Below are 26,956 nucleotides of genomic sequence, written 5' to 3' on the forward strand. Positions count from 1 at the left end.
GGTACAGGGCATTTGAGCATTTATTGGCTCAAAACAATAACAGGTCACGAAATGGGAAATCATTTTTATTTAAATAATAGCGAACATGTATACAAATGACTAATAACCACAAAAAAAACAGTGGAGGAAGGGATTCCAAACAGGCCCCAAAATAAAGTATGAAGTTTGAAGCTCCTCAAATGCAGTAAAAATATGTATTACTATTGAGGAAAACTGGCAGAAAGACTCGCTTGCCACATAACTATGCTCATTTTAACCTCACTTTCAGCACAGAGCACTTTATGAGCATTAAAAAATAAAAATAAATTCAATTTTAAGTCTGTCTATGGAGTCTTTTTGGAGTCAGTTTATGCAGGGAGCAAGTATTTTTCTGGCGTTTTTCCATTACGTTTTTGAGATCAAGGCAGTAAGGCACCTGCAGTCAACCCGGAAACAAAAGACAAAGGGTGCAACAGTTTGCCCTGTACTTTAGAACTATTGAGGTTATGCACAGAGTTTAAGCAGCATACTGTGCTGTTTTCATCAAGACAGCCTACTGTGTGTAGGCCGTCGAGTGGCAAATCTGCCTGAGGAATAACACATGTTGCTTGTGCTGTTTCACACCTACACACAGTAGGCCGTCATGATGAAAACAGCCCAAGCAACATGCGTTATTCCTCAGGCAGATTTGCTACTCATCTCGAATGTTCCACCACAAGGCTTTCCACCACCGTTACACTGGCTTATTAGCGCTATCAAAGCACACTCCTATTACTGTATTGGGATTATTTATTTATTTTTAAAACAAAAAGGTTTAACCATGACACAATACAGAATATTTAAGCATTTTAAGCTTCGACTGCGAGTTTACAGGTCCTTCTTCCGCTGCTTCCTGGTTAGTTGCTGGCCTCTAAGATCTCTCGCCTTGATGTTTGACGCTGCCCTGTTGGAAAGCTACTGTATATCCTTTTAACATGAACAAACATGTACATTGAGTTTACCCACTAAGCACTAACCTTATACAGTATTATGAGTATTATGACCCCCCATCAACTCAGCTCCAGTTATACCGTCGAGGACATGATGTGTTCCTGGATTTTAAAATTACAATTGAACTCTGTGGACTACCTCAATAACACCAATATTTTGCTGCCTCAATAACACAATTTGCTGCATTCAAAGAGCTTCCTATACCATTATTTTCTTCTCTTGTTTTAGTTTTCTTTTACAAAGAACTAATTTAAATACACAAATAGTACAATCTGTATATTTCTATGAAAATATAACTGATAGTTTATTTTTACTCCATTGACATGTTGGCAAGTAACCCTTAAAACTGGTCACGCTGTTCCTAAACTCTTCAGGAGAAGTCTTCAATCTCTTGCTCCATCTCCTGTTAAAAATAAATTAAGAGAATAAGTTCAGGTAAAAACATAATGATTCAGGTTAATTCTACCAAATACCTTCTCATTTCACCACCCATTCCTGACCTGTAATAGTGCGGTCTTGTTGTAGTCTCGTCTGTGTCTATATATGCTCTGACAGAGCAGTGCATACAGTTTCTCCAACTGATAGACCTCATAGCCTTCAGTCTTAGTCACCGATTTCTCCAACAGTTCCTGTAAATGAGAGAACAAATTTTTAGCCTGCAAAATAACCATCTGTCCAACAGGCTTCAGAGAAGAATTGAATCAGATGAGTATGTTTGACTGTGCCCGTCTTTGCCAAGATGATCAGGTTACAAGTATCCTAGCTTAGCATGGGCTTACACACACACACACACACACACACATGTCCCATACCTTTAGTTTGTCTCTGTCTAGTACCAGTGGGGGAGTTTTTTGGTCCAGAATCTGTAGAGCTTGGTCCACATCGATCATTTGCTGCTGTAGCACAGCATTTTTCAGAGCGGTCATTCGCGGCCTCACGCCGTGCTCTGAAATAGGATACAAAAGCGCATTATAATATACGTATATATATCATGATTATATACCATCAAAGGACACTCCTTTAAGATCCATTTAGCAAGAAGATCTCATATTGAAAACAGTCATTACTTAATTTATTGCCTGGAATGTCAAGGCTTTTTGACAGCTAGGGCTGTCAAAATTGGCCAACAATAATATGTTTGAATATTCCTTATAGGAGCATTCAGTGATTTGGGAAAAAAAACCCAGTCCGCCCCGGTAACAAGATCTGCACATGCACACCCTCTACAGTGGGGGGGGACACGCAGCGTGTATATCTATTCTACGTCCGAGCATAGACATGGTAACGCCCCGCCTGCCTCCGATTGGCCTACCGACACTGCCGGCCTTACCAGACTTTCCTTCGAGGTGCTATATGCTGGATAGTCTGCCAAGAGGTTACTCCGTGGTGGGAAATAAATAAATAATACAAGTACGATATAATACAAGAACAAGAACGACAGTAACTTTTAAGTTTTGTAGATATATTGTTTACGCCGTTTATTTTACATGTGTACAGTGTAAACTTGAAACATTATTGTACAGTAAAAAGGTCTCTTTTCCCTTGATCTTTATATTTTTTGTATAATAGTATTAGTTCACTATAATTAGATTAATACACGATAAACCAACACTAGTAACACTTTAATTTAGAACACACCCAAATCAAACCATACAAATAAGTGTTCAATCAATCAAAGCAAACAGCATAAACAATATTAGTTTACCTCTTCTACAAAAATAAAAGTTACAAGTTACTGTCGTGCGTGTCAAGCTGTCACTCTCTTGTACTTGTATTATTTCCATTTTCCCACCTCGGACAGAGGACAGTCTGGTGAGACCTGTGGGTGAGACCAGCGGTATTCTGTAGTGTCGGTAGGCCAATCAGAGGCAGGCGGGGCGTGACCATGTCTATGCTTGGACGTAGAATAGATATACGCACGCGCAACAGGCCAATAGCACACACACCAAGGCGCGCCTCCGCTCTATCATGATTGGAGGAAGGCCCCTCTCTATCCTGATTGGATTAAGGATGGGCCCTCTAGCCAAAAACGAAACCTAAGCTTTTTTTGACCACGGGGGTGAACTGGGGACAGGTAGGAACTCCTTATATGGTCAGCACACTCTATAGTAGGGAGGATTATTACAACAAAAAGAAAAGTGATATTTGAATTAAGTGAAATCACTGATGATACCTTTAAAAGCACACATGATTATAAATTATTTTTAATATAAAATATAGAATTCAGACATATCTTTTCTTTCTGCAACTTTCTTGGTTGTTGCTAAGAAATTCACTCGTCAGACCCAATGAATGACTCATACATACTCTTATTCTGAGTTTGATAAGCTTATGTAACATTGGTTTATACTGGATAGGATATACTGCACACTTTTTTGTTACACCACAATTAAATGTATCAACCAGGAATCAACAGACAATAAATCACTACTTTTACTTTTTGAACATATGCATTTACTGCTTTCATCTTGTGTGACACTAACCTGCCCCGGTGTCCTCATCCATTTGTTCAGCTTCATGGGGGTCTGTGTTGCAGGTCTGTCCAGACTCCTTGCTCTTAGCCCGAGGTAAATCGCTGCGCTCAGCTCCGTCCACCTCCATAACCTCCTCCTGACTGTTCTGCTCCGACACTTCGACACTGGTTTCAGTGCCTCTGCAACTCCCAGAACATTCTCCGTAATCTTGTGCCCCTCCTTCTGCTGGGGGCTTGCCGTTTAGGTTTGACTCCTCTGGTGGGTTTGAGCTGTAGTCTGCCTGTTCTGTAGCGGTATTCACCTGGTCATCCTTTTTGGATCTGGTGTCGTCGTTCTGTTCAATGACCTCCTCACCAACTTGCCTCATCTCCTTTCCTGCAGGTTCTTCCTTGTTGCCCTGTTCTTCCTGAACACTTCCACAAACGTCCTGAGCTGTGTCAAGTCCTGACTGCTCCTCATCTCCTCCAGTCCCCTCCTCAGTGTCTACTCCTCCCTTCCCACCCTCCTCCTCATATTCAGTCTCCTCCTCTTTGTCGTCAGACTCGACTAAGTGCGATTCGTCTTTGGAGGCGTGAGGAGACTTTTTCTTGCAGCTGCCGGTGAAGCCGGTGGCCCAGCGACTCTTCCGTCTCCTCTTCTTCTGGCCTGGATGAAAAAAGAGGAAAGGAAAAGATAGGAAATAGGTTTCATGGGACCCTTTCCAAATCGCGATTTGATATGGTCTGTGAATTTCAGACTGTGCCTAGAAGGAGCATTGTTGTCAGCTACCAACAGTCAATGACATGTACAATGCCAGGGCGAAGGAGAGAGCTGTTATGGTGACCCAATATACCTAAACACATTTAGTCAGGAAAGAGGCAAGAAAATACAAAACCCAAGACCTCAATTAAGCACTTTTAACCTGTTTCACCTGTCCCCCCCCACAAAACATTTCAAGAATAGCAACCTCACAACACGTTGCATCGCACTGCATTGTGATGTTATAGATTGTGTATTTTCACTGCGCAAGAGTTGTACAACAAAGTAAATTTAGGCTTAAGTGGTTAAATAGGACATAATATAATACAAACCTGAATGTTTGGGTGTATGCACAGCAGGCGCAGCAGGTAGAGCTGTAGTAGTGGCTCCAGTGGACTCTTTTGCTGGGGCAACATTGCTGGTTTTACCCTCAGCCGTGGGTTTTGGTTGCTTGGGAAGCACATGGTAGAAGGAAGGAGCATAGCGCAAGGTGGAGCAACCTGACAAAGACAGACAGACAGACAAACTTAACCGTGTGAACTCACAACTGTAGGTGTGAGTTTCTTTGCCTGCCTGAAGATACCTTGTATACTCAGAAATTGCAATACTGATGCAGGGACCACTTTGTCTTATATTGGACAGAATCACATTTAAATTTGTAATTTTTGTAAAGATGTAATTAGAAGGAGAATCATGTAGACAACCTTTTATTATAAATAATGGTATCAAGGGAAGGGAGCAGAGCTTATGTTGAATATAGTGTTTGCAAACAGTCGTCCTCAACAGTATAGACACAAGTTGAATTTCACCACTGTCTCCATACATGATTTTCTTTAGTTACACACGTTTTGTTTAAAAGACACAAACATACCTCTTTTGCTGCGTGACTCCTTAATTTCTACACAGATCTTCTCAAAATCTTCATCCAGTTCATCTCTGATGATAGCGTGGACTGTGTCCTTTAAAGCACACGCCCTGTGGCGGATCTGACGATCTAGAGAGAACACAAACACACAGGGATAAGGTTACCTTGTGTTAAAACACATGGTTATTTTATGTCCAATATTTATCTCACCATCCAGAAATGAACTAAAACAACACCTGACCTATAAGTTCTAACTGTTGGTGATCAGATTGTGTGTGTGTGTGTGTGCGCGCACCTGAGGGGTCTCTGTCAGGGTTGTACTCCAGGGCATTCTGCCAGATTAGATCAACATCATAGCGGAACTCCATAGCCATCCCATACTGATGGAGGTCTATCTTGGCCATAACAGTTGACAGGTCCATAGGCTGCTTAATCACCTCAGCATAGTCTGGGACCTAAAGTAAGACAGATATAAGCCTGGTCACTTAATAAAATAAAACGTTTTTCAGATGGACAAAATCAAATATCAATAATTATAAGAGAATATCGATATAGTGGCGATAACTATTGGTTCTTAGACTTTTTACCCTAAATATCTATGAATTGAGAATCTTTTAAATAATCAGCAGCAATGTCTACTCTATATAATAACTAAGTGGGTATGGGCAAATAATACCAGGTACATGTAGAAAATTACATTACTCTACTTAAGACACTTATACCATATCACGATAATATGTTATCCCAGTCTTATATCACAATATTGATAAAATATCAATATATCGCCCAGCCCTACAGCGAAGACTTTGAACAGAATGCTACCTCTTCCAGATCTACAGGTTTCGTAAAGGCCTTGAAGCGCTTGTCCTGGGACAGGCGGTTGGTAACGTCACGCAGAAAGAGGCGGAGCTCCCTGAGAGTGTCTTCCTCCTGCTCTTCCAGTCGCTGTACCTCCGTCTCCGTCAGTTGGCGAGGAGGCGCTGGTGGGGCCACAGGGAGCACCTCTAATGCCTGAATCACTAGGGTAGGAGAAGAGTATAGTTAACAATAGAGCCGTTCATTGTGCATTCGTGAAAAATAAATCTGCTTGTAAATCGGTACATGTGTTCAGTAGTTAGAGCCCATTGAAAATGAAATGGTGGTCGAGGCTGTAACATTTTGTAATCAGAGACTGCTATTACAGTCTATCATCACAGTCTATCACCACAAGATGGCCCCTTTCCCTATTGTAATGCATTGTCATGTTTCGCCTTTTGCCCATGTGGGCTTCTGTAGCCATTGTCTACTTTAGAATCAAGACTGTCCCTCTGTGCCTGCACATAAACACACTAAAGTCTGATATGCTTGTGATTCTCAGTGATTTACACATTACATAAGTATCATACACGGTGTCAGAAACAAGTCAAGAACAAATCTAAAATGAATGCATGCATAAACAATGAACAACACTTTATTACCGAGAAGGGCAAGGTCGCGCTGAAACAACAGGTCTGGGAATGCCCATATATGGACCTTTTTTTAAGGCCAGGCCTTAATTTTCGGGTATGTTGAGAACATAGTTTTTGCCGGCTGACAGGCGCGGCTGCGCTAATAACTTTGGGGCGGGCCCGTCTAGAGTTTGAATGGACAGGTATCAGTCAAAAGGGAGACATCGAAGAGGAAGGATGGGTGGGGAAGGACCAACATATGGAATGGTTTGAAGTCGATGTAGAGTTGCTGGCCGGCTCCATATATGCAGATCTAGGTGATGATCCAGTCTTATCCATGTATGGCTGTCCAGGGTTTGATGAGGTAAGTGTTGTGATCTTCATATATGGAGACGGCCATATATGGAGCGTGTCACGAGGCGTGACGGACTGGCGGCCATATATGGAGGTGTGACGGACGGACGGACGGGACTGACTGACAAGTTTTGCAGGTTTTCATAGTAATCTGCGACCTACTGTCGCAACAAGAGCATGGCAGCAGAAAGACTACATTTTATGACTAGCCACGGCCAACCTGGCACTACACATCGTTGTAGGACGTGTCGCATTACTTATTTGAGGCCAGTCTCCGGCTGTTATTTGACACTGCCAGTCTCTCTACTGCTTCCGTAAACAATAATCACGGGCACCCAAAGCACATGTCACGTGACACGGTCTGGCCGACGAGACAGTCAAGATTTCATAATACCGTATTAAACCATAAAACCGCACAACACTACTACAAGAAACATTCATCCATCCACACCAATTTCACATAGTAGTAGTTTAATTCTAACCAGCTTTCTTCTTGGAGACGGGGGCCTTGGCAGCCTGGTTTAGGATCAGGTCTTCAAAAAAGTTCCTCCTCTCTCTGCTGGTAGGAACCTGGACATGAAACACCTCCCCGTACTCCACACGGAACAGCTCCTGCACCTGGGGACAGCAAGTGATATTTGTTTGGTTAAAACAAAAAGGATTTTGTTACAAAGGTTTAAAGCTCTATATTCGGATAGTAATCATTTTGAAGGTGGCGCTCAGTTTTATTTTAATATAGCAGAAAAACATTCCTTTTCCTTCTCATGGATGTTGACTTTTATATACACAATGTTGTCTGTAGTACATTTTATGCCCAGTGTCCACCATGACAGGAGGTGGGGCCCATGAACTACAGTTAATGTAGCAGCCCCTTGGCCAGTGACGCCCACTGTAACGGACCCAGGCTGCTAAGCACCACGACTGCAACTGGTCAGTCCAGACCGCTGCAATTTCTTGCAACTGGTTGCAAGTTGCAACTAGTGTGTGTGTGTGTGTGTGTGTGTGTGTGTGTGTGTGTGTGTGTGTGAGAGAGAGTGAATGAATGATTTTATTTTCCTGTCTGGCTGCCTTTCACAGTCCATCCTTTACGGGATTATTCAGACAATTTACAATACATTATATTTTCTGTTCCAACACGCAGACACCAAAATAGTAAACAAAAATAAACAAATATCACATACTGTAAATCTGATCAAGAGTACATTCAAGTAGTCCATTTGTCAAGCTAGAGACTAAAGTGGAGGAGTGTGTGTGTGTGTGTGTGTGTGTGTGTGTGTGTGTGTGTGTGTGCGCGCACGTACCTCTACACTGAGTTGGTCATAAGGCAGGTTACAGGTAGCCAGGAGTAGTATGGGGGAGAAGGATGGGATTGAGTTGAGCAAGCTGAGAAAGGTGGCTCTCAGTGTAGAACCCACCGTCTCCCACCACTGTCCAACATGAGGTATATATAGGATACTGGGAGAGGTACGCCTGGCTTCAACAAACACCTATGATGGGACACATGACCAAGATTTTGTATGAGGCTGTTACATTTTTTTTTTTATATCCCAGAAAAACAGCATATTACTTTTCCTTCTCATGGATCGTCTTTTTTTTTTTACACAATGTTGTCTGTAGAACATTTTATCCCCAGTGTCCACCATGGCAGGAGGTGGGGCCCATGAACTACAGTTAATGTAGCAGCCCCTTGGCCAGTGACGCCCACTGTAACGGACACACTGAATTTGACAGGCTGCTAAGCACCACTTTTCAGCACCCCAGCCAGTGTATTCTGGCCCTATATAGGGATAGTTAATAGATTGTTTCGCCTTATGTTATACAGAGAACAGTCTTTTACCTGAGCACAAGTCTCCTCTGGTGCAGTGGCGCTGGCTCCAAACAGCACAGCCATGTCCAGAGTGTAAACAGTGAATTTCTCCAGGGTGTGCAACAGAGCAGGGGCCAGGTGGGAGCTCTGCCCAGAGCCTGGTCTGCCCTCCAATAGCAAGCGGGGACGGTAGGAGGTGGGCTGACTCAACACACTTCTGAAGGAGGGAGTACATACAGAGAGTGAGACAGGTTTAGGAGGAGTAAGTAGGAACCTGCTGGTCAGGACAGTACCGGGGCAAAGGTAAATGAAGGGATGGAGAGGGGAAAGAACTGAGGTGAAAGATCAAGATGGAGATCTTGAAGACAGACAGAAACTGCCCAAACTATAAAAATGTTTGGTTAATATATCCTTTTATATGAAGCCATATGAACCAACCTGTTGAAATTGAAGAGTCCTCCTGAACCAGCCGCTTTGGGCAGAGAAGTGAGGCCATTGGTGCAAACCACTGAATCGTCATCGTCACTGAACATCAGATCATCTTCAAATACACCACGAGGCAAATCTGGAAGCACATACACAACTTTCAACACCTGCACCAAACTAAGTATAACTCAAGCTAAAGTGACATAGGGAAAGGAATAGAATGACCCTACCTGGGTCCCTCTTAGACTTCTTTAACCCCTGCTCAGCATGTGGGAACAGTCTGGTCACTGTGTCTAGAAGGTTCTGCAGAGCTGTGCTGAGCAGAGGACGAATGGCAGGTATGAGGGCCTTGGCTGGTGACACCACAGCTCTACGAATCAAAAGAAACAATATTATGTTAATTAGGATTACTTACAGAATCCTTTGCTATGAACACACCTGCAGCAGGGGTTCAGGACCTACTTGGACATTAGACGGAATTTAAAAAAACAACTCCCACAATGAAAGAAGTGAGAGGCAAAAATAGTCAGATAAACTCATTCATAGTTGTTGGTCATACCTCTGGGCTGCAGGCACCATCTTGGCCATAGCACACATGAAGTCTCTGCTGCCGATGGCAATGGAGCTGACGTCGAGCACTAATTTCTCTGAGGTGGAATAGATCTGGGGGTATCGACGTCGCAGGGCACACAGAGCAGCCTCGGAACACACTGCCTTGATGTCAGCACCGCAATAACCTTACAAGAGAGGATTGACACAGGCTACTGTTACCAGGTACACACACACACACACACACACACACACACACACACACACACACACACACACACACACACACACACACACACACACACACACACACACACACACACACACACACACACACACACACACACACACACACACACACACACACACACACACACACACACACACACACACACACACACACACACACACACACACACACACACACACACACACACACACACACACACACACACACACACACACACACACACACACACACACACACACACACACACACACACACGAGTATAAGAAGTGTCTTTAACATGAAATATTGTTTGTATGCGTCTTCGGGTGCAGCTGTGCCTACCAACACACTTGTCTGCCAATTCCTCTAAGAAAGCATCAGAGGGTTGAGGAGTCCACTGTCTCGTGTGGATTATCAGAATGTCCTTCCTTGCCTAAAAAGACAGTGTTTCCATTGGTTAAATAATGTAATAATATTTAATGAATTGCATTTTTATAGCACTTTTCCAAGTTCTCAAAGCGCTTTACAATGGTTCATTGCGAACAGTCGACGCCAGCGTCCTCACTTCACACACCAATGGTGGCAAGCTCACATCGACCAACTCATTGGAGGCAATGTAGGGTTCAGTGTCTTGCCCAAGGACACTTTGACAGGAGGAGACAGGATTCGAACCGCCGACCCAGGGATCATTGGACAACCTGCTCTACCTCCTGAGCCACAGCCGCCCACAATGTATTATCATAGTCATGATATTAGCTACTTGAATCTTGAGCTGATCATTAATGTCAACGAAATGTACAATGTTGCTGTCACTTCTCTAAGCTACTAAAAGGTGCTGAATATAAATACTATGCAATACTGCCCTTCATGAGACACCTCTGCTTTGCAAAGGAATTCAGCTGATCATAGCTGCCTGAAATATGTCATCCTGGCTGAACTTTGCTATACACTATAATAGTGTCAAACAACATTTGCTTGGAATTAGGAATGTTACGCCAATAGTTTAATCCTTTATACATACTCCCAGAGTAAAATACATTCACAAATCACACCTGGGAGCTTTCCAGTACAACTATAGTAATATGTCCATAGTTATACTGTTGGCCACTGAGCAGCTTCACTGGAGCAGTTTTGGGGCTAGGTTTGATAAGATTAACAACAATCATTTAATGTAATTCCTTAAATTTGCATTCCTAGCTTGGAATCTGACCTCTCTGTCAGGCAGGCCAAAGAGGAACTCTCTGTCAAAGCGCCCTGGTCGTCGAAGAGCTGGATCGATGGAATCGAGTCGGTTAGTGGCTCCTATCACCACAACCTCTCCTCTACTGTCTAGACCATCCATAAGAGCCAGGAGAGTGGATACGATAGAGCTAAATAGACAAACAGAGAATAACATTCATGAATACAATCAGCACATTCTCATCTTGACAGCAGCAATCATGTTACACCGAGAGACAGATTAATGTCATCTGGTCAGATTTCAAAGTTAGTTAATTAAGTCCAATGGATATGAACAAAGCCTGGACGGGGCTTTCTAAGATTATTATTTTTGGCATCCAACCACAATATTAGCCCTTAATAATGGACTCTCTGGTATATACCCTCACCAAGTTTACCCGCAGCATAGTCAACTATTTCCATCATCAAGGAACATGGATTTTATCGTCACAAACGTCTACAGAGGCAGCCCAAATACAAATATTTATAACTTTAACTCTTAATGGCACAACATCAACTGCCCCCGACACCCTGAAGAAAACCAATCACACCTGTGTGAAGTGAGGGGCACTCTTATGATATATCATCTCATTCCGGCCAAACACAATGTGCGTCCTCACTTTTCCGTCTTCACTTTTCTACCCTTACCTTTAACTTCTTCAATATCTACATTGCTCAGCCAATCGCTATGGGGTAGGCATGTAACGATTCACTCAACTCACGATACGATTCGTATCACGATATGAGGTTCACGATACGATTTTTCACGATACTAAAAAATATATTATATATTATATAAATATATAGAAAAATTACCGTTTATATAATTTATCTTCCCCCCTGAGATTTTTTATTTAACTACATTGCAAAAAAGTAGCATTACTTTTGACAGTGCAGAAACATAATTGCCTTCCTTGATGAGTATCAACGACCATCATCACCTGGGCACAGTCACACACAGCTCCCCTCTACAGTGCTCTACTACTGAAAGTGACCATCATTTCTCTCCAAAAGCACTTGAATATGATGGAATATGACTAAAGCTCACTTTTTTTTTTTGAAAATTGATTTTTTTAATTTCAATTAATCGATTCATATCTTCGGGATTAATATCGATATATATCGATATACGATAATCGTTACATGCCTACTATGGGGTGATTAGCCAATCACAAGCCAATGTCTGTGTTCACACAAACCCGGAAAGCTGGGCATAGGAGGGGCTAGCGCCCTCAAAAATGGTTCGAACATTTGTTTGAAAACGCCACAGAACGTCCAAATCCTAATAAATGTCTTTGGGGCCAGCCCTGCTCACCTGTGTATCTGGTCCTGTCGACTGGACCTGACTGGAGCCAAACCATCAATCTCATCAAAGAAGATAATGGATGGACGCATCTGGTATGCCTGAGAGGAATTAAACACAAATTAAGCCAAATCAAATGTCTTATTGCTTATATGTTCTAAATGGCAACCTAAAATAAGGCAGTAGGAAGTAGTGGGTATTAAGCAGAAAAGAAAAACATGAATGTGTCAGGGGTCTCCATTGTTAGCATGGTGTACGTTTCAGGAATGTTGATTTACCTGGTCAAACAATAGGCGCAACTGTCTCTCCGACTCCCCAACCCATTTACTGAGGCAGTCAGCTCCTTTCCGCATGAAGAAAGACACCTTCCTCTGTCCCTGGCTGCACTCATTAGCCAGGGCTCTGGCCACCAGGGTCTTCCCTGTCCCCGGAGGACCGTAGAATAGACAGCCCCTGGAGGCGAGGACAAATTGGACTTATCTTAGTTAGATAATCATATAATAGCTACTGTATTATGCAGCCCACAAACTAGATGGCTGGCTTCAGGACTGAAGAACAAGACAACATAGAGGTGTGCGTGCATAGTTGAACTTGAGCCACATGTTTGTTGGCCTTTTCCAACACCCTCTCTGGTGAACTAGTACAGTGACATGCTTATTGCTTATACAGACACCCATTACAATAGTTTCAGACATTCTTTGCATGGCTCAACTAATACATGGAGAAGAAGATAGTAGATGAGACAGAAGGTAAATGTAGAACTCTTGATAAAACAGATCCTTGTGAAAGAGGGTGATAGAGGACAGACCCATATGGAATCATGACATACAAACAGACCCATACACACACCAGAATTACTTTGTGTGTTTGCATAATGATCAACATTATGCACTTGTTCTTTCAAACACCCACTTGATGCACACAAGTTATTTTCATTTACCTGGGTGGTTGTATCCTGAACCTCTCAAAGACTTCCGGGTAGAGGAGAGGAAAGACCACCATCTCCTTCAATGCTGAGATGTGTCTGCTCAGACCGCCGATGCTGTCAAAACACACCTAAAACCACAAATACACCATCACTTCTACTCACAGCCTCAACATGGCCATTTATCCCTGGTCCAATGCATCCATCGATCAGTAACATGTCTATCATGTTATGGGTTCCATGATTAGCTCAATTCTCCGATATGTTAATGGTACCTACCGTCTTGTCTATCTGCATGGGGTCAACATCAGCAAGGCTGGCTCCTATTTTCATCCTGTCCTTGTGGATGCCAAGTAGGTCCTCTTTCACCAGATTCATAGGTAGACATCTGGGGGAAACATCAATCCAAGTTATAAGGATTTTAAAGGCAAACTGGATTTTTGATACAGCTTTTGTCCCCACACGTCTCAAGATTTGCCATTGACAGTGAACGGGGAATTCAGGTCAAATGTCCACTAAATCTTTTCCCCTCACGTCTCAAGATTTGAACAATGAACATTGTCAATGGCAAATTAGGTCAAAATTCTGCTAAATATGACGTAAATTAAACATCAAAACATTAAACGCCATTGAATGGAAAATGTATGTCCTATGTAAACGAGAAAATCAGTTAACCAATCACAGGCAACAGGCATTCTGATTGGCCAGTATGAGATGATGCATGATGATAAGAGTGCCCCTCCTTCACACGGGTGTGACTTATTTTTGTAACTGACAAGATATTCAGAATAGAGCTCATTTTGGACTAATCACTAGTTGCTAACTGGCATAGCATGTATGGGAATAGTCAAGGTGGTGGTGTAAATCTGCTGTGAATCCTGTGGTGCAGGTCATTTCTTTCATTTAATTTGTGCTGGCTAATGCAGTCAAATGTAGCCCAACTTTAATCCAAGGCAAAATACTACTCAATTAGGACTTGTTGTCCGAGTTAGGACCCACCGCAGTGGTGTCTGGTGAGACCTTAACCGGGATGTCGAAATCTCGAATCTGGGTTTTAACACTCCCAACGCGGATCGCGTATCAATACGTTATCAATTAATCAAACGTCGGGTGCGGATCACGTATCAATACGTTTCAATCACTTTTTTATAGCATACTTTCATTCATCTTTTTACCCACCCGGACAATGAAGAACCATCGCCCTATCATTGTTGCTTAGTCCCGCTCACGTGATCAGAAAAAAAACCAAAAAACCCCCCCCCCCCTCCCATCCTGAAAACAGGAGGGCGGGCCGCTTTACGTGTAGAAGCCACTATGCCAGTCTAAAATGGACGCGCCCATGGAATGATCCAGTCGGTGTATGAAAAGAATCAAATTTAACCTAACCTCGCCTCACCAGGCTTTCCTCCAGCTATTGGCTTTCACACAACACTATACTACTCGATTCCCCCCTCCCCTCCTGTTTCTCCTGCAGGAGGAGCCTGCGAGATGGGGGCTCTGTCCTGGCTGGCTCTGTCTCTCGGAAAAAAACAACCGATCGGCATTGCATTGCGTCTGCAACACACATGGACAGATGCATGTTTCCTTCTTCATACTGTAGCGACCAAACGATCCCCGAGCCTACAATACTACGAACTAACCACAGTATCGACGGGCCGCCACGACAAGACAGTGTGCCGTTGGTGGATCACGTATCGCCATGCAGAACCGTCATAATCGGAGATCGCTCGGACGTGTGATTGTAACGCTTTTTTATTCATTATAATTGTAGTGATAAGACCGCAATGAACGCATCGGGGACGTAATCGACCCGGGTGTAATGTATAACGAACTTTTCCGCGTCCTAAACCGTGGTGTTGTGATCCGTTGTCGTTGACATCACAGCCGGGGGAATCTTTTTTTTTCCTCCATCGCCTCCAACCTGCATGCCCAGGCATGTTCTCTTGTTAGTAAATATACTTCACTAGCTTGAAAAACAAAATCAGCTGATGATGACAACGCGTCTCACCGTTATACTATAGTTCTGAACCGAACGGTGAAATGGGACTTTTTATAGCCGTACGGATCAAGACTTTTGCTGCCCAATGTGCCCATGACCCCCCCCCCCCCCAATGTTACTGCGATCAAAACAATGAAAGCAGTGAGATAGATTAGGCGAGGCGGCAATCATCATCAAAAAGAAAGCATAGTTATGAAGGTTTATAGTCAGACATTGACAGGCAGATATAACAATAAACACAATAAATATGCTATACATCCTATACATCGAATGAAAGCCCTGAATGTGTACTTTTACGAGGAAAAGAGTAAACATTGATCCCATGTACAGTTTGTCATAAATTGGATACTGGGTAGATGCACATTGCGCCCACCAGATATAACTGCAGAGAAGACATGGACCTGAACTCAATATTCACAAAATAAGGCCTATAGCGACATATAAATACTATATACCGTATGAAACAGAAGACTCTCTGCTTTCATAAGAAAAAAACTTCTACTGTAGTAATAATAAAAATCACACCCATGTGAAGTGAGTGGTGCAATATGGGACAGAGTTGCACCGCTCACTTCACAGGGGTGTGATATTTATTATTACTACAGTAGAAGTTTTTTTCTTATGAAAGCAGAGAGTCTTCTGTTTCATACGGTATATAGTATTTATATGTCGCTATAGGCCTTATTTTGTGAATATTGAGGAGTTCACGTCCATGTCTTCTCTGAAGTTATCTGGTGGGCACAAGCTGCATTCAATAACCAATTACTGTCTAACTGTAGATGGGATCAATGTTTACTGTTTTCCTCGTAAAAGTACACATTCAGGGCTTTCATTCGGTGTATAGGATGTATAGGATATTTATTGGGTTCAATTTTATATCTGCCTGTCAATGTCTCTGACTTTAAACCATCCATAACTCTGCTCGCTGTTCAAGATAACCACTTCCAGGCAAATGCAGGTGTTGCAAAAAGGTCAATATCTCCAGAATGGAACATGGTAAAATCAAAATGTATTTTTTTAATTGAAGTGGACAAGTTCAGCTTTCTTTTGATGTAGGCGTGTGATTCTCGCTATAAGAGAACATTTTACTGTGGGCCCCCGAACAAGGCCTTTGTGCAATGTTAAATGGCAGCAACATCCAAATAGGCCTGTTGAGATCTTCCAGCAATCAAAGTGTTAAGGTCAAATACCTGTCTCGTACGGAAATCGATGGAGTCTCTTGCGAGGAGCATAGCAAATGCTGCTTGCCTACATCTCCCTCAAGGGCAACAACCACTCTTTATATACTGTAGGGTCAGCTGAATGCCCGTCATGATGATGACGCCATTCGGCTGAATGCGCGTCAGGATGACGATGCCAGTCGTCCATATATGGATTTCTACATTGACCTGATGTCAGCACTAGATGTCTTTTGTCGTCTCCAACTCTCCATATATGGAACCCTCGTGAGAGCCTTTGTTACAGCAGCCTACTAACTATTTCAGATGCATATTAATAATACTTTACACATTTGGATACAAATATACCAAGCAGAATAAAGAGCTTAATCTCCAAGCCACCAAACCTTGACACCTGCTTGTGTGTGTGTGTGTGTGTGTGTGTGTGTGTTAGTTATAGAACAGTCCTAACCTGTTGACAGGTCTACTCCTGTTTTTACTCCTCCGTCTCTGGAACTTCTCATCGTCTGAGGATGATGAGGAAGAGGAAGTGGAGTCACTGCTGTGGATGGCATGCCTCCTTCTGAAAGCATAAAACACAGAAAATATAATGCCATAATTTCTGAAAAGCATTCTGTTGGCTCATCTGTCTATATCAACAAATCTTGTATAAAATTAAATAAAACAGGTGAACTGACTAAAAGAGGGCAAGAACAAAACAAGTACCAATACATTTAAATCTAGACTCGTACCCCTACAGAATTGTATTCACAGTACACTATGCAGAGGGAATCAGTCATCACCATCAGAGGAGTGATCCCCCCCCCAAAAAAAAAGAAAAACACAGACATCACGAATGAGATCTCTGCAAAATGGCAACTATGACCTGATCGCATCTCCCACTGTAGGTGTCGGTGATGTGATACCAATCAAACACACTTAAGTATAATAATAATAAATACAAATTAAAAAGGCACCCCAGTTCTCCAGGCATTATTACTTAGGAGGAAAATTTCAAAACATATGCAGAAAAATGTATTACTAGAAGGTAGTTTACTGCACTCATCTAGAGCATAATGTGGATTTTACATTAGGAGAAATGCATGACTCACAGTTGTAACATAAAATGCCATAACTGTACGCCACTGCAAGTAGTGTGAGACTGAGTAGACAGACAGCACCCAAACGAGGTACACAGTGATCCCAATAGAGCAACTTAAAACAGCAGTAGGGACTGTGGTCTTACCTATCGGAGCTACTCCTGAGGATGCAGGGAGAGGAAGAGAATCAGAAAAAAGACAGAATAAAGAAATGTAGGAATGGACATGCAATGATGTCTAGCAGTAGACATACAGCCTATGATTTATTGTATGGGGGGGGGGGGGGGGGGGGCTGTGGTTCACTAGATGGTTAGTTATATTAATAAATGTCTGAACTTGAGATGGACTACTTATGTTGATTTCTGTGTACTGTGTTCGTTATTTGTTGTTGTTTTTGGGTCTGTTAATTCCTTTATTGACAGGACAGTAGACTGACATGAAATGGGAAGAGTAGGGGAGTGACACACAGCAAAGGACGTCGGGATCGGGATTCAGACCCGCGACACAGTGTCATGCTGGCATTGCAGCCTAGGGTGCCCGGACCGCTATGCTAGCTGCCCAGGCCTGTTCCAGTCAATTTGTAGCATATCGGTTTGTTAAATTTTCATAAACAGTGAAGTTTTCCTTTGCATACAGATACAATTTTCATAAACAGTGAAGTTTTCCTTTGCATACAGATTTCATTTTGATATAAACACCTTTTTTAACCAAAGAATGAACCATTTAATATTGTAGTGCTTCGTTGTGGTACAGGCTGGGTAGGCTACTAGGCATTGTTGATGACATAGGGTGGGTTATGATACTAACCGGCTGCTTCTCCTTCTGTTGTAGGGGCTCCTAGGGGCAGTGGAGCTGAAACTAAATCTCCGTCTGGTTGGGGACGGGTGGCCCTTGAGGTACATGCGGCTCTTCCTCGGTTCTCTGGGCTCTGAGAGGGGAGACATACATTAACGACCCTTTGCAACCAATATGAACCACGGACGGTTCAAACGACATCAAATCTAAGCAGTACAAGGGATGGTTTAAACATCAAATCAAAGCCATACAAGGGATTCAGGTTTTTTTTACACTTAATAAAATAAAACCTTTAAAACGATTTGGAAAAGATTTTAATGTGATTCTCTATTCCCCAAGTAGGATAGAGAAGGAATAGTTAAATTGAGAGCTTCTATAAAACAGGACATTCAACTTAGCTTGTGCTGAGGCCGAGGCATATGGCTCGTAGTGCCTTATGCCTTATCCCTAATCTTCTTATGCATTTTTGAGAGGCGCCTCCTATATCCAGCTTTTAGTGTATGTTCACAAACTTTGTCCTACACAAATTCATTGGCAATTCCCATTGATAATGAATGGAGAATTTTACGTCAGTGTCTGAGCAAAAGATGATGTACGATGCTAAGAGCGCCCCTCACTTCACACGGGTGTGATTTTTAACACTAGCATTTACTATTAAAAAATGTTTTTCAAAATCGTAAATAAATGCTTACAAAGTTTAGGCATAAGGGGCAAGATATGGCCCTCAATGTAAAATGTAAAAATGACAACTTGTTCTAACAATGGGGTCCAAACGCCTTTCCGACCAGTCATTGGTCCGACATGCGGAAAACGACCGGATTAATGTTGGCGAACATGCGCTGCTCCGTGCTTGCGGTTATGGTTAGCTTAGGGTTTGAGGTAGGTTGTCGTTGTCGGACCAATGACTGGTCGGAACTTAGTACTACAGGAAACCAAAGAGGCAGAACCAGACAGTCATACCTTCCTGAGGGGCCTGGTAGCGCACCACAGCCTTCCTCTGTCTGAAGTCATAGCGTTTCTGGTGGTCTTCTTCTTCATCCTCTCCATCTTCGTCTTCTTCATCATCATCATCTTCTTCATCTTCTTCCTCCTCCTCCTCCTCCTCCTCCTCCCCCTCCACTTCCTGCTCCCCCCCCTCCTCCTTCTGCTTATGTTCTCCTTCCTCCTGGACCTTATCTTCAACATGTTCATCCCCACCTTTTGGGAGAAAAAAAACATCCAATACCAAAATAAGGAGTGATGCCAGTACAAGTTAAGAATTTGCAAAATGGTGCTATTGACTGAACATCACTCTCCAACAACAAATACTTTTAGATTGATGCTCGTGGATTACGTTTCATGAAAAGTAGTATATTAATTATTCTGTTTGCCTAGGCACATCTGAGCAAACAATTTATTACCAAGGGTAAATAAACTAGTATGATAAAAATGCTATCTCATGATTCTCATCAAATATTTGCAAAAAGTAAAGATTGGACCAAGTAGCAATGGCATACGAATGGTCAAACCAAACATTACATGCCATTCGTGTACATATACAGTAAAGGCCATGGGGCCACCATAAACAGTAGGTTTATTCTCAGGGGAGCATGCATGAATGCACTCGGCAAGTTACAAGCTTATATGATCTTGTATGAAAACTACAGTGATTTTTTTGGCCCAAGGGTAGAGCTAGAGCGCTAGGCTATGGTCTCACAAAAAGCAGTTGAGGCCATCCTCCTGGAAGCTAAATGTACTCAGCAAGTTTTATTGCAATGCACTTGTTACATTTTGAGATGTGTTTGTTATATGCAAATGAGAATTATTGGTGCAATAGTGGCATTATAATTAGATGAAAGGCCATTAGGTCACCAAAAGTGCCATCCACTGAGGAGCATGAAGATGCTTAGCAAAGTTCAGTCAGACAACTCACGAATAGATTTAACTAATATTTATTGTAGAATGAGAATACAGTGTGCATATGATATTTGACTTGGTGTTCAGCTCTGCTGCATTTTCTCCCTGCTCTGCACAATCAAACACCATTATTAAACATTAAGAGCAGGGAGATAGATATACAATAACCCCCCCCCCATGGGGAACATAATAACAGAGTCATCCGGTGATGCTGGGGTGGTTTGTGACCAAAGTGATGGACGGCCGGCTGGATGGACTAACCAAACGCCATAGCCATCCTAAAGCCCAAACCACACAAACGGGTCAAGACGCAATGCGATGTGGTCCTGTTGCACATCGGCACATGGTGGCACATGTCAACCCAAGTGATTCAATGGTTGCTTGCAACGACATGCATCTATTCTACTCGCAACTGTTTGGTTGCAAGGAGTTGCATGGCGACCCATTGGTGTAGTTTGGGCTTTAGAGCCCCCACTGGAGGGGACAAACATGAGACTGAAAGGAAGCATCTTATATGCTTCTCTCTCCCTAATCCATTCCATTAGTGAACATTATGCTAAACTGGCTGATGATATTCTAATGAGTCCATCAGATATTAACTAATCAATAGCAACCGGTTCCGACCATGAGTTTTGCCTCCAAACAACATGAGTATTTCAATTAACTTTCTATGGATCATTCATTGACACAGCGGCCATTTGACCCTACCCTGTTTCCACTGTGTGACTATGATCAGCTGGAGTTATTCCACTGTGTGACTATGATCAGCTGGAGTTATTCCACTGTGTGACTATGATCAGCTGGAGTTATTCCACTGTGTGACTATGATCAGCTGGAGTTATTCCACTGTGTGACTATGATCCGCTGGAGTTATTCCACTGTGTGACTATGAACAGCTGGAGTTATTCCACTGTGTGACTATGATCAGCTGGAGTTATTCAATCTCACCTTTGTTCTCCTTCTCCTGGGTGGTCTCTTCACTCTCCTCATCGGTCGTCGCTGATCTAAGCCTCCTGCCTCTGGTGTACATCCCCAACTTCAGGAAGAACATTATTGGTCGTTTTACTGCATTGATGTGATTATTCCTATGAATACACTATACATACTGTACAACAGCAACAGCATGAAAACAGGCCCTGGAATAGAATGAACTGACTAATGTAACTTGATAGCACAACTGGGAAATTAATACTGATCTGTAGCAACACGTATCTATAAGTTGGGATCAAACTGATTGATAGAGCCTGTAGTGTACTGTACCTCCATATAATAAACGTTTCTATGAGGTTGAAGAATTTTATGAACCACAGACAACTGATTTGATCTTACTTCCTCTTTAGTGTCCCTGTCTCTGCTCCTCAGTCTGCGTCTCATCTTCTGCATGTCATCCATCTTCTGGAGAACAGCCTCAGCCGTGCTGAGAGAGAGGCAGAGAACCAGATTGATAAACCATCATCCATATGTTTGGAATGTCTGCGATACAGACGGGAGCCGTAACACAGGAGGATAATAGCATTCCACATTTGTGTCAGTGACCCCTCCTCTCGGATAAAGATTTAAAGTTGGGGTCAATGCAATACAATACTATTTATTACTATAGCCTATGAAATGTACAGTATCTGGTACAATAAAGGTGAACTATCTTAAAGGACAAGTTCACCACTTTTCAACCCATCTTCATATAATTAGCCCTTCGCCAAGTCTCTCCAATAGGCACGTTAGCAGCGAAGAGACAGGTCAAGCTGTCTCTCTCACCAATTGAGATGCATGTTAAATAACGGGATTTCTCCATATAAATAATGGAGCAAAACCAGTAGCAGTAGGCTTAGGCTATGCACTGGGCAAATGTGCATGACATTATTTAAATGAACTAGAAATACGAGGAAATGACAGTGGGAGAAATCAATTTAACGACCGCCCGACAGGAGTTTATGTTGCACAGTAAGACTACGGAATTATTGCCATCATAAATTATTGCCATCATCTGAGTTAGTCATGTAACTTTCCCGACATTAAGCCGTGTAAATGTTCAACAACACAGCCATGCAAAACAACATTGACAGCTATGAGGTGGCAAAAGCTTGACCTGCATAGCAACAGTTGCTAAACTATTTGGATTGGCATTGGACAATCACTTTTTGGGGTGGGATTTAATCTAATGTTCATTATAAAATACCACACATTTCTTTCTACTAAGTATGTGTCTCATAGGAGGGCTGTGGGCAGTTCAGAAACCTGTCTTCCAGTGACATCATCAATGGGGAATCCAAGCTAATAGAAACGGCAGGCTTTCTATTACTGAAAAGTTGAAATGCAATAATGGAAGCCATCGATCGTTCTCATGAAAATAAAAATCTAAATATATATTTTTTTAAATCTTGTTTTAAAAGAAATCTGCCTAACGATGATGGAAGATGGGTTTCTGAACTGCCCACAGCCCTGACTATGAGACATAGACATGTTGAAAAGTGGTGAAGTGTTCCTTTAAGACAATTGGACATATTCACTGCATCAAAAACACCAACACTGAAATGACTAAAACAGTGAGAGTATATCCAATATCACATTATATTTCACATTAGACATGTCATATTTAATTTCTTGACCTTTAAAAACACTTCTTCTTGCTTGTGAGGTGATGCTTGTCATTGTATGAAAGATTTCATTTAAAAGACTCAAAATGAACAAAACTGAGCAAAGTGGAATCATCTTTACTGGACTTACTTGGTAATGAGTCTGTCATACAGAACTGACTGGTTGCGGCGGCCGCGGGAGTTCACATTATATCTAGTGTTTCTGGAGCTACGTCGCACTGAGTGGTCATCTTCTTCTTCTTCCTCTTCATCCACTTCCATCGCTCTGCTTTTCATACTGAGTCGACTCCTCTTGTGAGTGGATGTGCCTTCCACTGCATCCAATACATCTGTGAAGTAAAATATTTGTTATGGTACCTTTATTTAACACTCCAAGCTGCAAAAACGGAGGTCTCCGTCCTATTAAATAATCCCGCTCCGTGCCCAGGACGGAGATTAATCAAAAGTTCCGTCTTTAATCATATCATAACGGAGTGCACCAGTCTACCGGCTGGTAGTGTCGATTGAGCAACATTTGATGTAATTCCCGTTTGGGACGTCATCCAAAGTGGTCCCCATTTATTTTAGTGGATGGGAGGAAAAATCTTAAAAACTCTTGATCTAAATCAATGCTTCCAAATTCCAATTCTAACCAAAGATTGTTTTTGACAGCCCATTGCGGTCCCGTCGCTTGTCGCGTTAGAAGTAATCATACTTCCCGTTGTTGTTGATCCCCTCGGGGGTGTTTTGGCTACATCTAGCTACTTCCAAAATGGAGTGGAGCAACCTTGAAATAGGCTCTCAAGCTGCAAATCGCTGGGCGCTGGACTTTTCTATTACTGTAGCCTAGTTATTTACAGCTCAACAAAAAAAATCTATACTATACCAGGTATTAATTAGCTCGAACCAGCTAGTAGCGGTTAGGACCCGCTACAGTGGTGTTCGATACGAACTTAACCGGGATGTAGAAACCTCTACTTCAATGCTCTACAAGTTTTTTAGCCATTAGCCAGATATTCTGTCTCATCTAGACGACTCGTGCCAAAGGTAATAGAAGCTATTCAGGGTATCTGGGTAGTAAAGACAGACACCTTGGTTCGTATGTGTTGACATGTTCTTGATCTTGTGTCTTGCTTGAGTGCTGTAGATTCTGAGGATTTGGGATGGTTGGAGATACCGCGTGCGTTGCTTGGTATCTGGGTTGTAGAAGCTGGGAGCCGCCTTTTATGCTATGCGAATCTAGTGTCACGAGGATGTCACCACTGTGTATAATCCATTTTTGGGGTTTCTACACTAATCCGATGTCAGCGCTGGATATCGCCGCCGTCTCCATATATGGGCTATAGGTTATCCCCATAATGGAGCTCTAAGTAAAAGCCTTCGCAACACCAGGGCTGGGGAAATGCTTTGGCCATGTCTCTCGTAACCCCCGCCCCCTCCCCAATACAAATTGAGTTAATTGACCGCTACAATAACCTTAATAAAAGAGAAAATACATCATAAATAAATACTGAAACAAGATATAATCATTAAGGAAAGTTTATGCATGTACTATGTGTTCTATGAAAACTCTTATTTATTTAGGGTTTTAAATAATCTGGGGACCCCCCAAAATAATTTGGCGATCCCTTATTGGCCTGTGAAGTACACCGGCGACATACACACATACCCAGCCGATCGCAAATAGGGTTTCATGGTCTCTTATTTCGCGATACATTATGACGTTACAACGTCATGTTTCAATATCGCTGCAGTGCACAATAAATGGTGACACCCGGAATCCTACTAGTTTAGGGTATACTCTTGCCGACAAGAACTGATTTGCAAGTTAACAGCGCGTAGCAGAGTATAAATCTAACCACTCCTTGAGAAAAGAAAAGAGCCCATCATCTATCTACCTGCTTGCTGCTTGCCACGGGATGCTTTCCCCTCTCCCTGCAGCCTGGGGGATTTCCTGTAGAAAAACAAAGATGAAACTTTAATGTGAGTTTGTTATGATGTAGTTAGTTAAGCCTCAATTATTTGAGATAATTACAATTATGTCATAACGTTGAAAAATGTCAAACAAAATAGTGGAAATAGAACATCTACAGTGGCTATTTACACTATTTTCAATATAGTAAATAAAAGTATTATTAGTATCCCTGTGCTCGCATGAAATGCAGACCAGCCTTGTCTGTAGTGAAAATAAAAATAATGTTTTCGCTACTCACCAATGTAACGGTGGCTTGTGTTATTAGAAAGCCTACTTTCCTTAGTGGACGCACTCTGAGCCCCCACCACACTTATAAAATGCACGAAAAGGATTTTCTTTTATCAGAAGAAAAATACGTTTAGTTACTCCACTGCAGCTTCTACCGATGTTGCCAAGAGAAAACCCCATAGACAAGAAAAACCTACCTGAGAAGGACAGTTGGGAAACAAAAGTGCACCCATATTTTAATACATTTGTACCCTCTGTATTAAAATAACACTGAGGATTTCACAGTGTACCGATTGGGATCCCAGAGATGAAAATCATATAAAATATAAATGGCAGTCTGTGACTTAAAGAATATAAAACTGGGGGCACGTGAAAGGTTGACAATGACTGATGTGGTGCATGTGTGCATGTAGCAACATTTTGCCATTTTTGTAGGGTCTACTCTAGTCTACTGTAATGTTACAGCATGGGAAAAGCAACAACAGGCCATTGTTACCTAGTGCAACATCCTTCAGGCTCATCTTCAGTCTTGGGGGAGCTGGTCGTGCCATTCATGTCAGAGAAGGAGACCTCCAGCCGCACTCTCCGCACTCTGTTCCTCAAAGAATGACGAACACCACTGTCGTCGTCCTCCTTCATATCAGCACCATGGTCCTGAAGCAGACCGTGTGTAACAAATGAATAATTTAATTGGGAGAACTGTCCATGTGTCAGGATTTTGAACTAGCTCGGTTTATAGTTCAATCCAGGTTCATCATCTCACTTCTTTAATGATCATTCATTACGCTTCCAAGGCACAATACTCGAGTCACTAATCAATGTAACGTTACAATGCAAGTTCAACGTTGCATTCATTGCTATGCTCTTAGTCTACACTAGACTGAGAATAAAATTAAAAAAAAACATTTGGAATGCAGCATACAACTTACTCTGATGGGGTAAATGTCCAACAGATTAGATCATAGTGCAGATTTCAGATCAGTAGACAATAATGTCAAGATTCAGTGTTATAAGATCTGTCCGGCGTTCAGTCTGACTCTGAGTCTGGTAAGTTTGCCATACCCGTGGGGATTTGGCCAGCTAATAAGGCTAGTTAGCTTAGCAAGTTAGCAAGGAAATAGCACTATAAAGTTGTTCTAATCAGTCAATCATTATGTTAGATTGCAACAGCCCGTTTTATACTCACGTTCTCAGTGTTATTTTCGAGGCTACTGAAACTGTCGTCCTGGCCCCGGGAAGAGCGGGTAAGCCGGGAGGATCTTTTCTGCGACGCGGGAAGCAGTGACAGAAACTCGGAGCTAGAATCCAAATCTACCGCCCTCCTTTTAGGAGTCGCAGCTGGTTCAGCCTCGGCACTGCCAGTGCTGCTGCGTAGTATCACCATCTTGACTCCGACAACCTGGTCCGTGCAAGCAATCAAAAAGATCTAACGGCCAGCTGCGTGTACAGTACAGAACTAGCTTTACAATAGCGCTACCATAACCGACAATAACAGTAAACACCAAGCAGCTGTCTATTACACCCTTATTCCGCCAGCCCCTTGATTTCTGGCGCCACAAACGTCATCACAAGTTGAGTGGCAGAATAGTGAGCTTCCGACTGGAAACCTAGATCGGAAAGAAACACTGTATATATAGGGTCAAATTGTAGTAATTATAATATTAACTGGTGCGAAGCAACTTGGAATGTTGAAATCCCTTCAGTAGTTTGGAAAGAACGGGAAATGAGCAGCTCTGCCGCGGCGGCATTTCTTAACATCCGACAAGCGGAGCGATATAGGGATATGCCAGGAAGAGGTTCCGGATATTTTTATGGCGCGCTCAAACTGCAGTTCTGCGCGGTCTAATTATGTAAACAGGTCATGTCCACATTTATGGTCCACACACATGCACCAAGACAATGTACATTTTATGTTCAACAGAAATGCATTAAAAAGTGGTCTTCTCTAC

General features: G+C 42.4%; 1 protein-coding gene across 3 annotated transcripts; it reads right to left on the reverse strand.

The window, feature by feature from the left end:
- Positions 1 to 49: 49 nt before the first annotated feature.
- atad2 (ATPase family AAA domain containing 2) lies at positions 50 to 26,605 on the reverse strand. Of its 3 annotated transcripts, none has more exons than XM_079503264.1 (30): positions 26,194 to 26,605; positions 25,504 to 25,661; positions 24,703 to 24,758; positions 22,956 to 23,154; positions 21,561 to 21,648; positions 21,180 to 21,267; positions 19,296 to 19,532; positions 18,348 to 18,468; positions 17,687 to 17,701; positions 16,913 to 17,023; positions 13,564 to 13,672; positions 13,300 to 13,415; positions 12,638 to 12,812; positions 12,372 to 12,460; positions 11,049 to 11,208; positions 10,181 to 10,271; positions 9,620 to 9,797; positions 9,291 to 9,430; positions 9,073 to 9,199; positions 8,665 to 8,848; positions 8,129 to 8,314; positions 7,310 to 7,445; positions 5,869 to 6,065; positions 5,342 to 5,501; positions 5,053 to 5,175; positions 4,514 to 4,681; positions 3,453 to 4,088; positions 1,782 to 1,915; positions 1,470 to 1,598; positions 50 to 1,372 (listed from the first exon to the last, which is right to left on the reverse strand). In XM_079503264.1, exons 1-30 carry the CDS (start codon positions 26,389 to 26,391, stop codon positions 1,340 to 1,342), a joined length of 4,542 nt encoding a protein of 1,513 aa, XP_079359390.1. In that variant the 5' UTR covers positions 26,392 to 26,605; the 3' UTR covers positions 50 to 1,339. The 3 variants fall into 3 exon arrangements, with proteins under 3 accessions (XP_079359390.1, XP_079359389.1, XP_079359391.1); XM_079503263.1 differs by having other exon boundaries at positions 8,665 to 8,851; positions 26,194 to 26,603; XM_079503265.1 differs by lacking the exon at positions 17,687 to 17,701 and having other exon boundaries at positions 8,665 to 8,851; positions 26,194 to 26,603.
- Positions 26,606 to 26,956: the final 351 nt, after the last annotated feature.

Source organism: Electrona antarctica (assembly GCF_951216825.1).
Source record: "Electrona antarctica genome assembly, chromosome: 6".
Taxonomy (NCBI): Eukaryota; Metazoa; Chordata; class Actinopteri; order Myctophiformes; family Myctophidae; genus Electrona; species Electrona antarctica.

Excerpts from the sequence above, each read along its gene's own strand:
- atad2 (XM_079503263.1), bottom strand. The coding sequence starts at position 26,391 with ATGGTGATACTACGCAGCAGCACTGGCAGTGCCGAGGCTGAACCAGCT. Across the intron at positions 9,798-10,180 it reads ATTGGCAGACAAGTGTGTTG|GTTATTGCGGTGCTGACATC; the intron begins GTAGGCACAGCT and ends CTCTCTTGTAAG. Across the intron at positions 1,373-1,469 it reads ACAAGACCGCACTATTACAG|GAGATGGAGCAAGAGATTGA; the intron begins GTCAGGAATGGG and ends TATTTTTAACAG.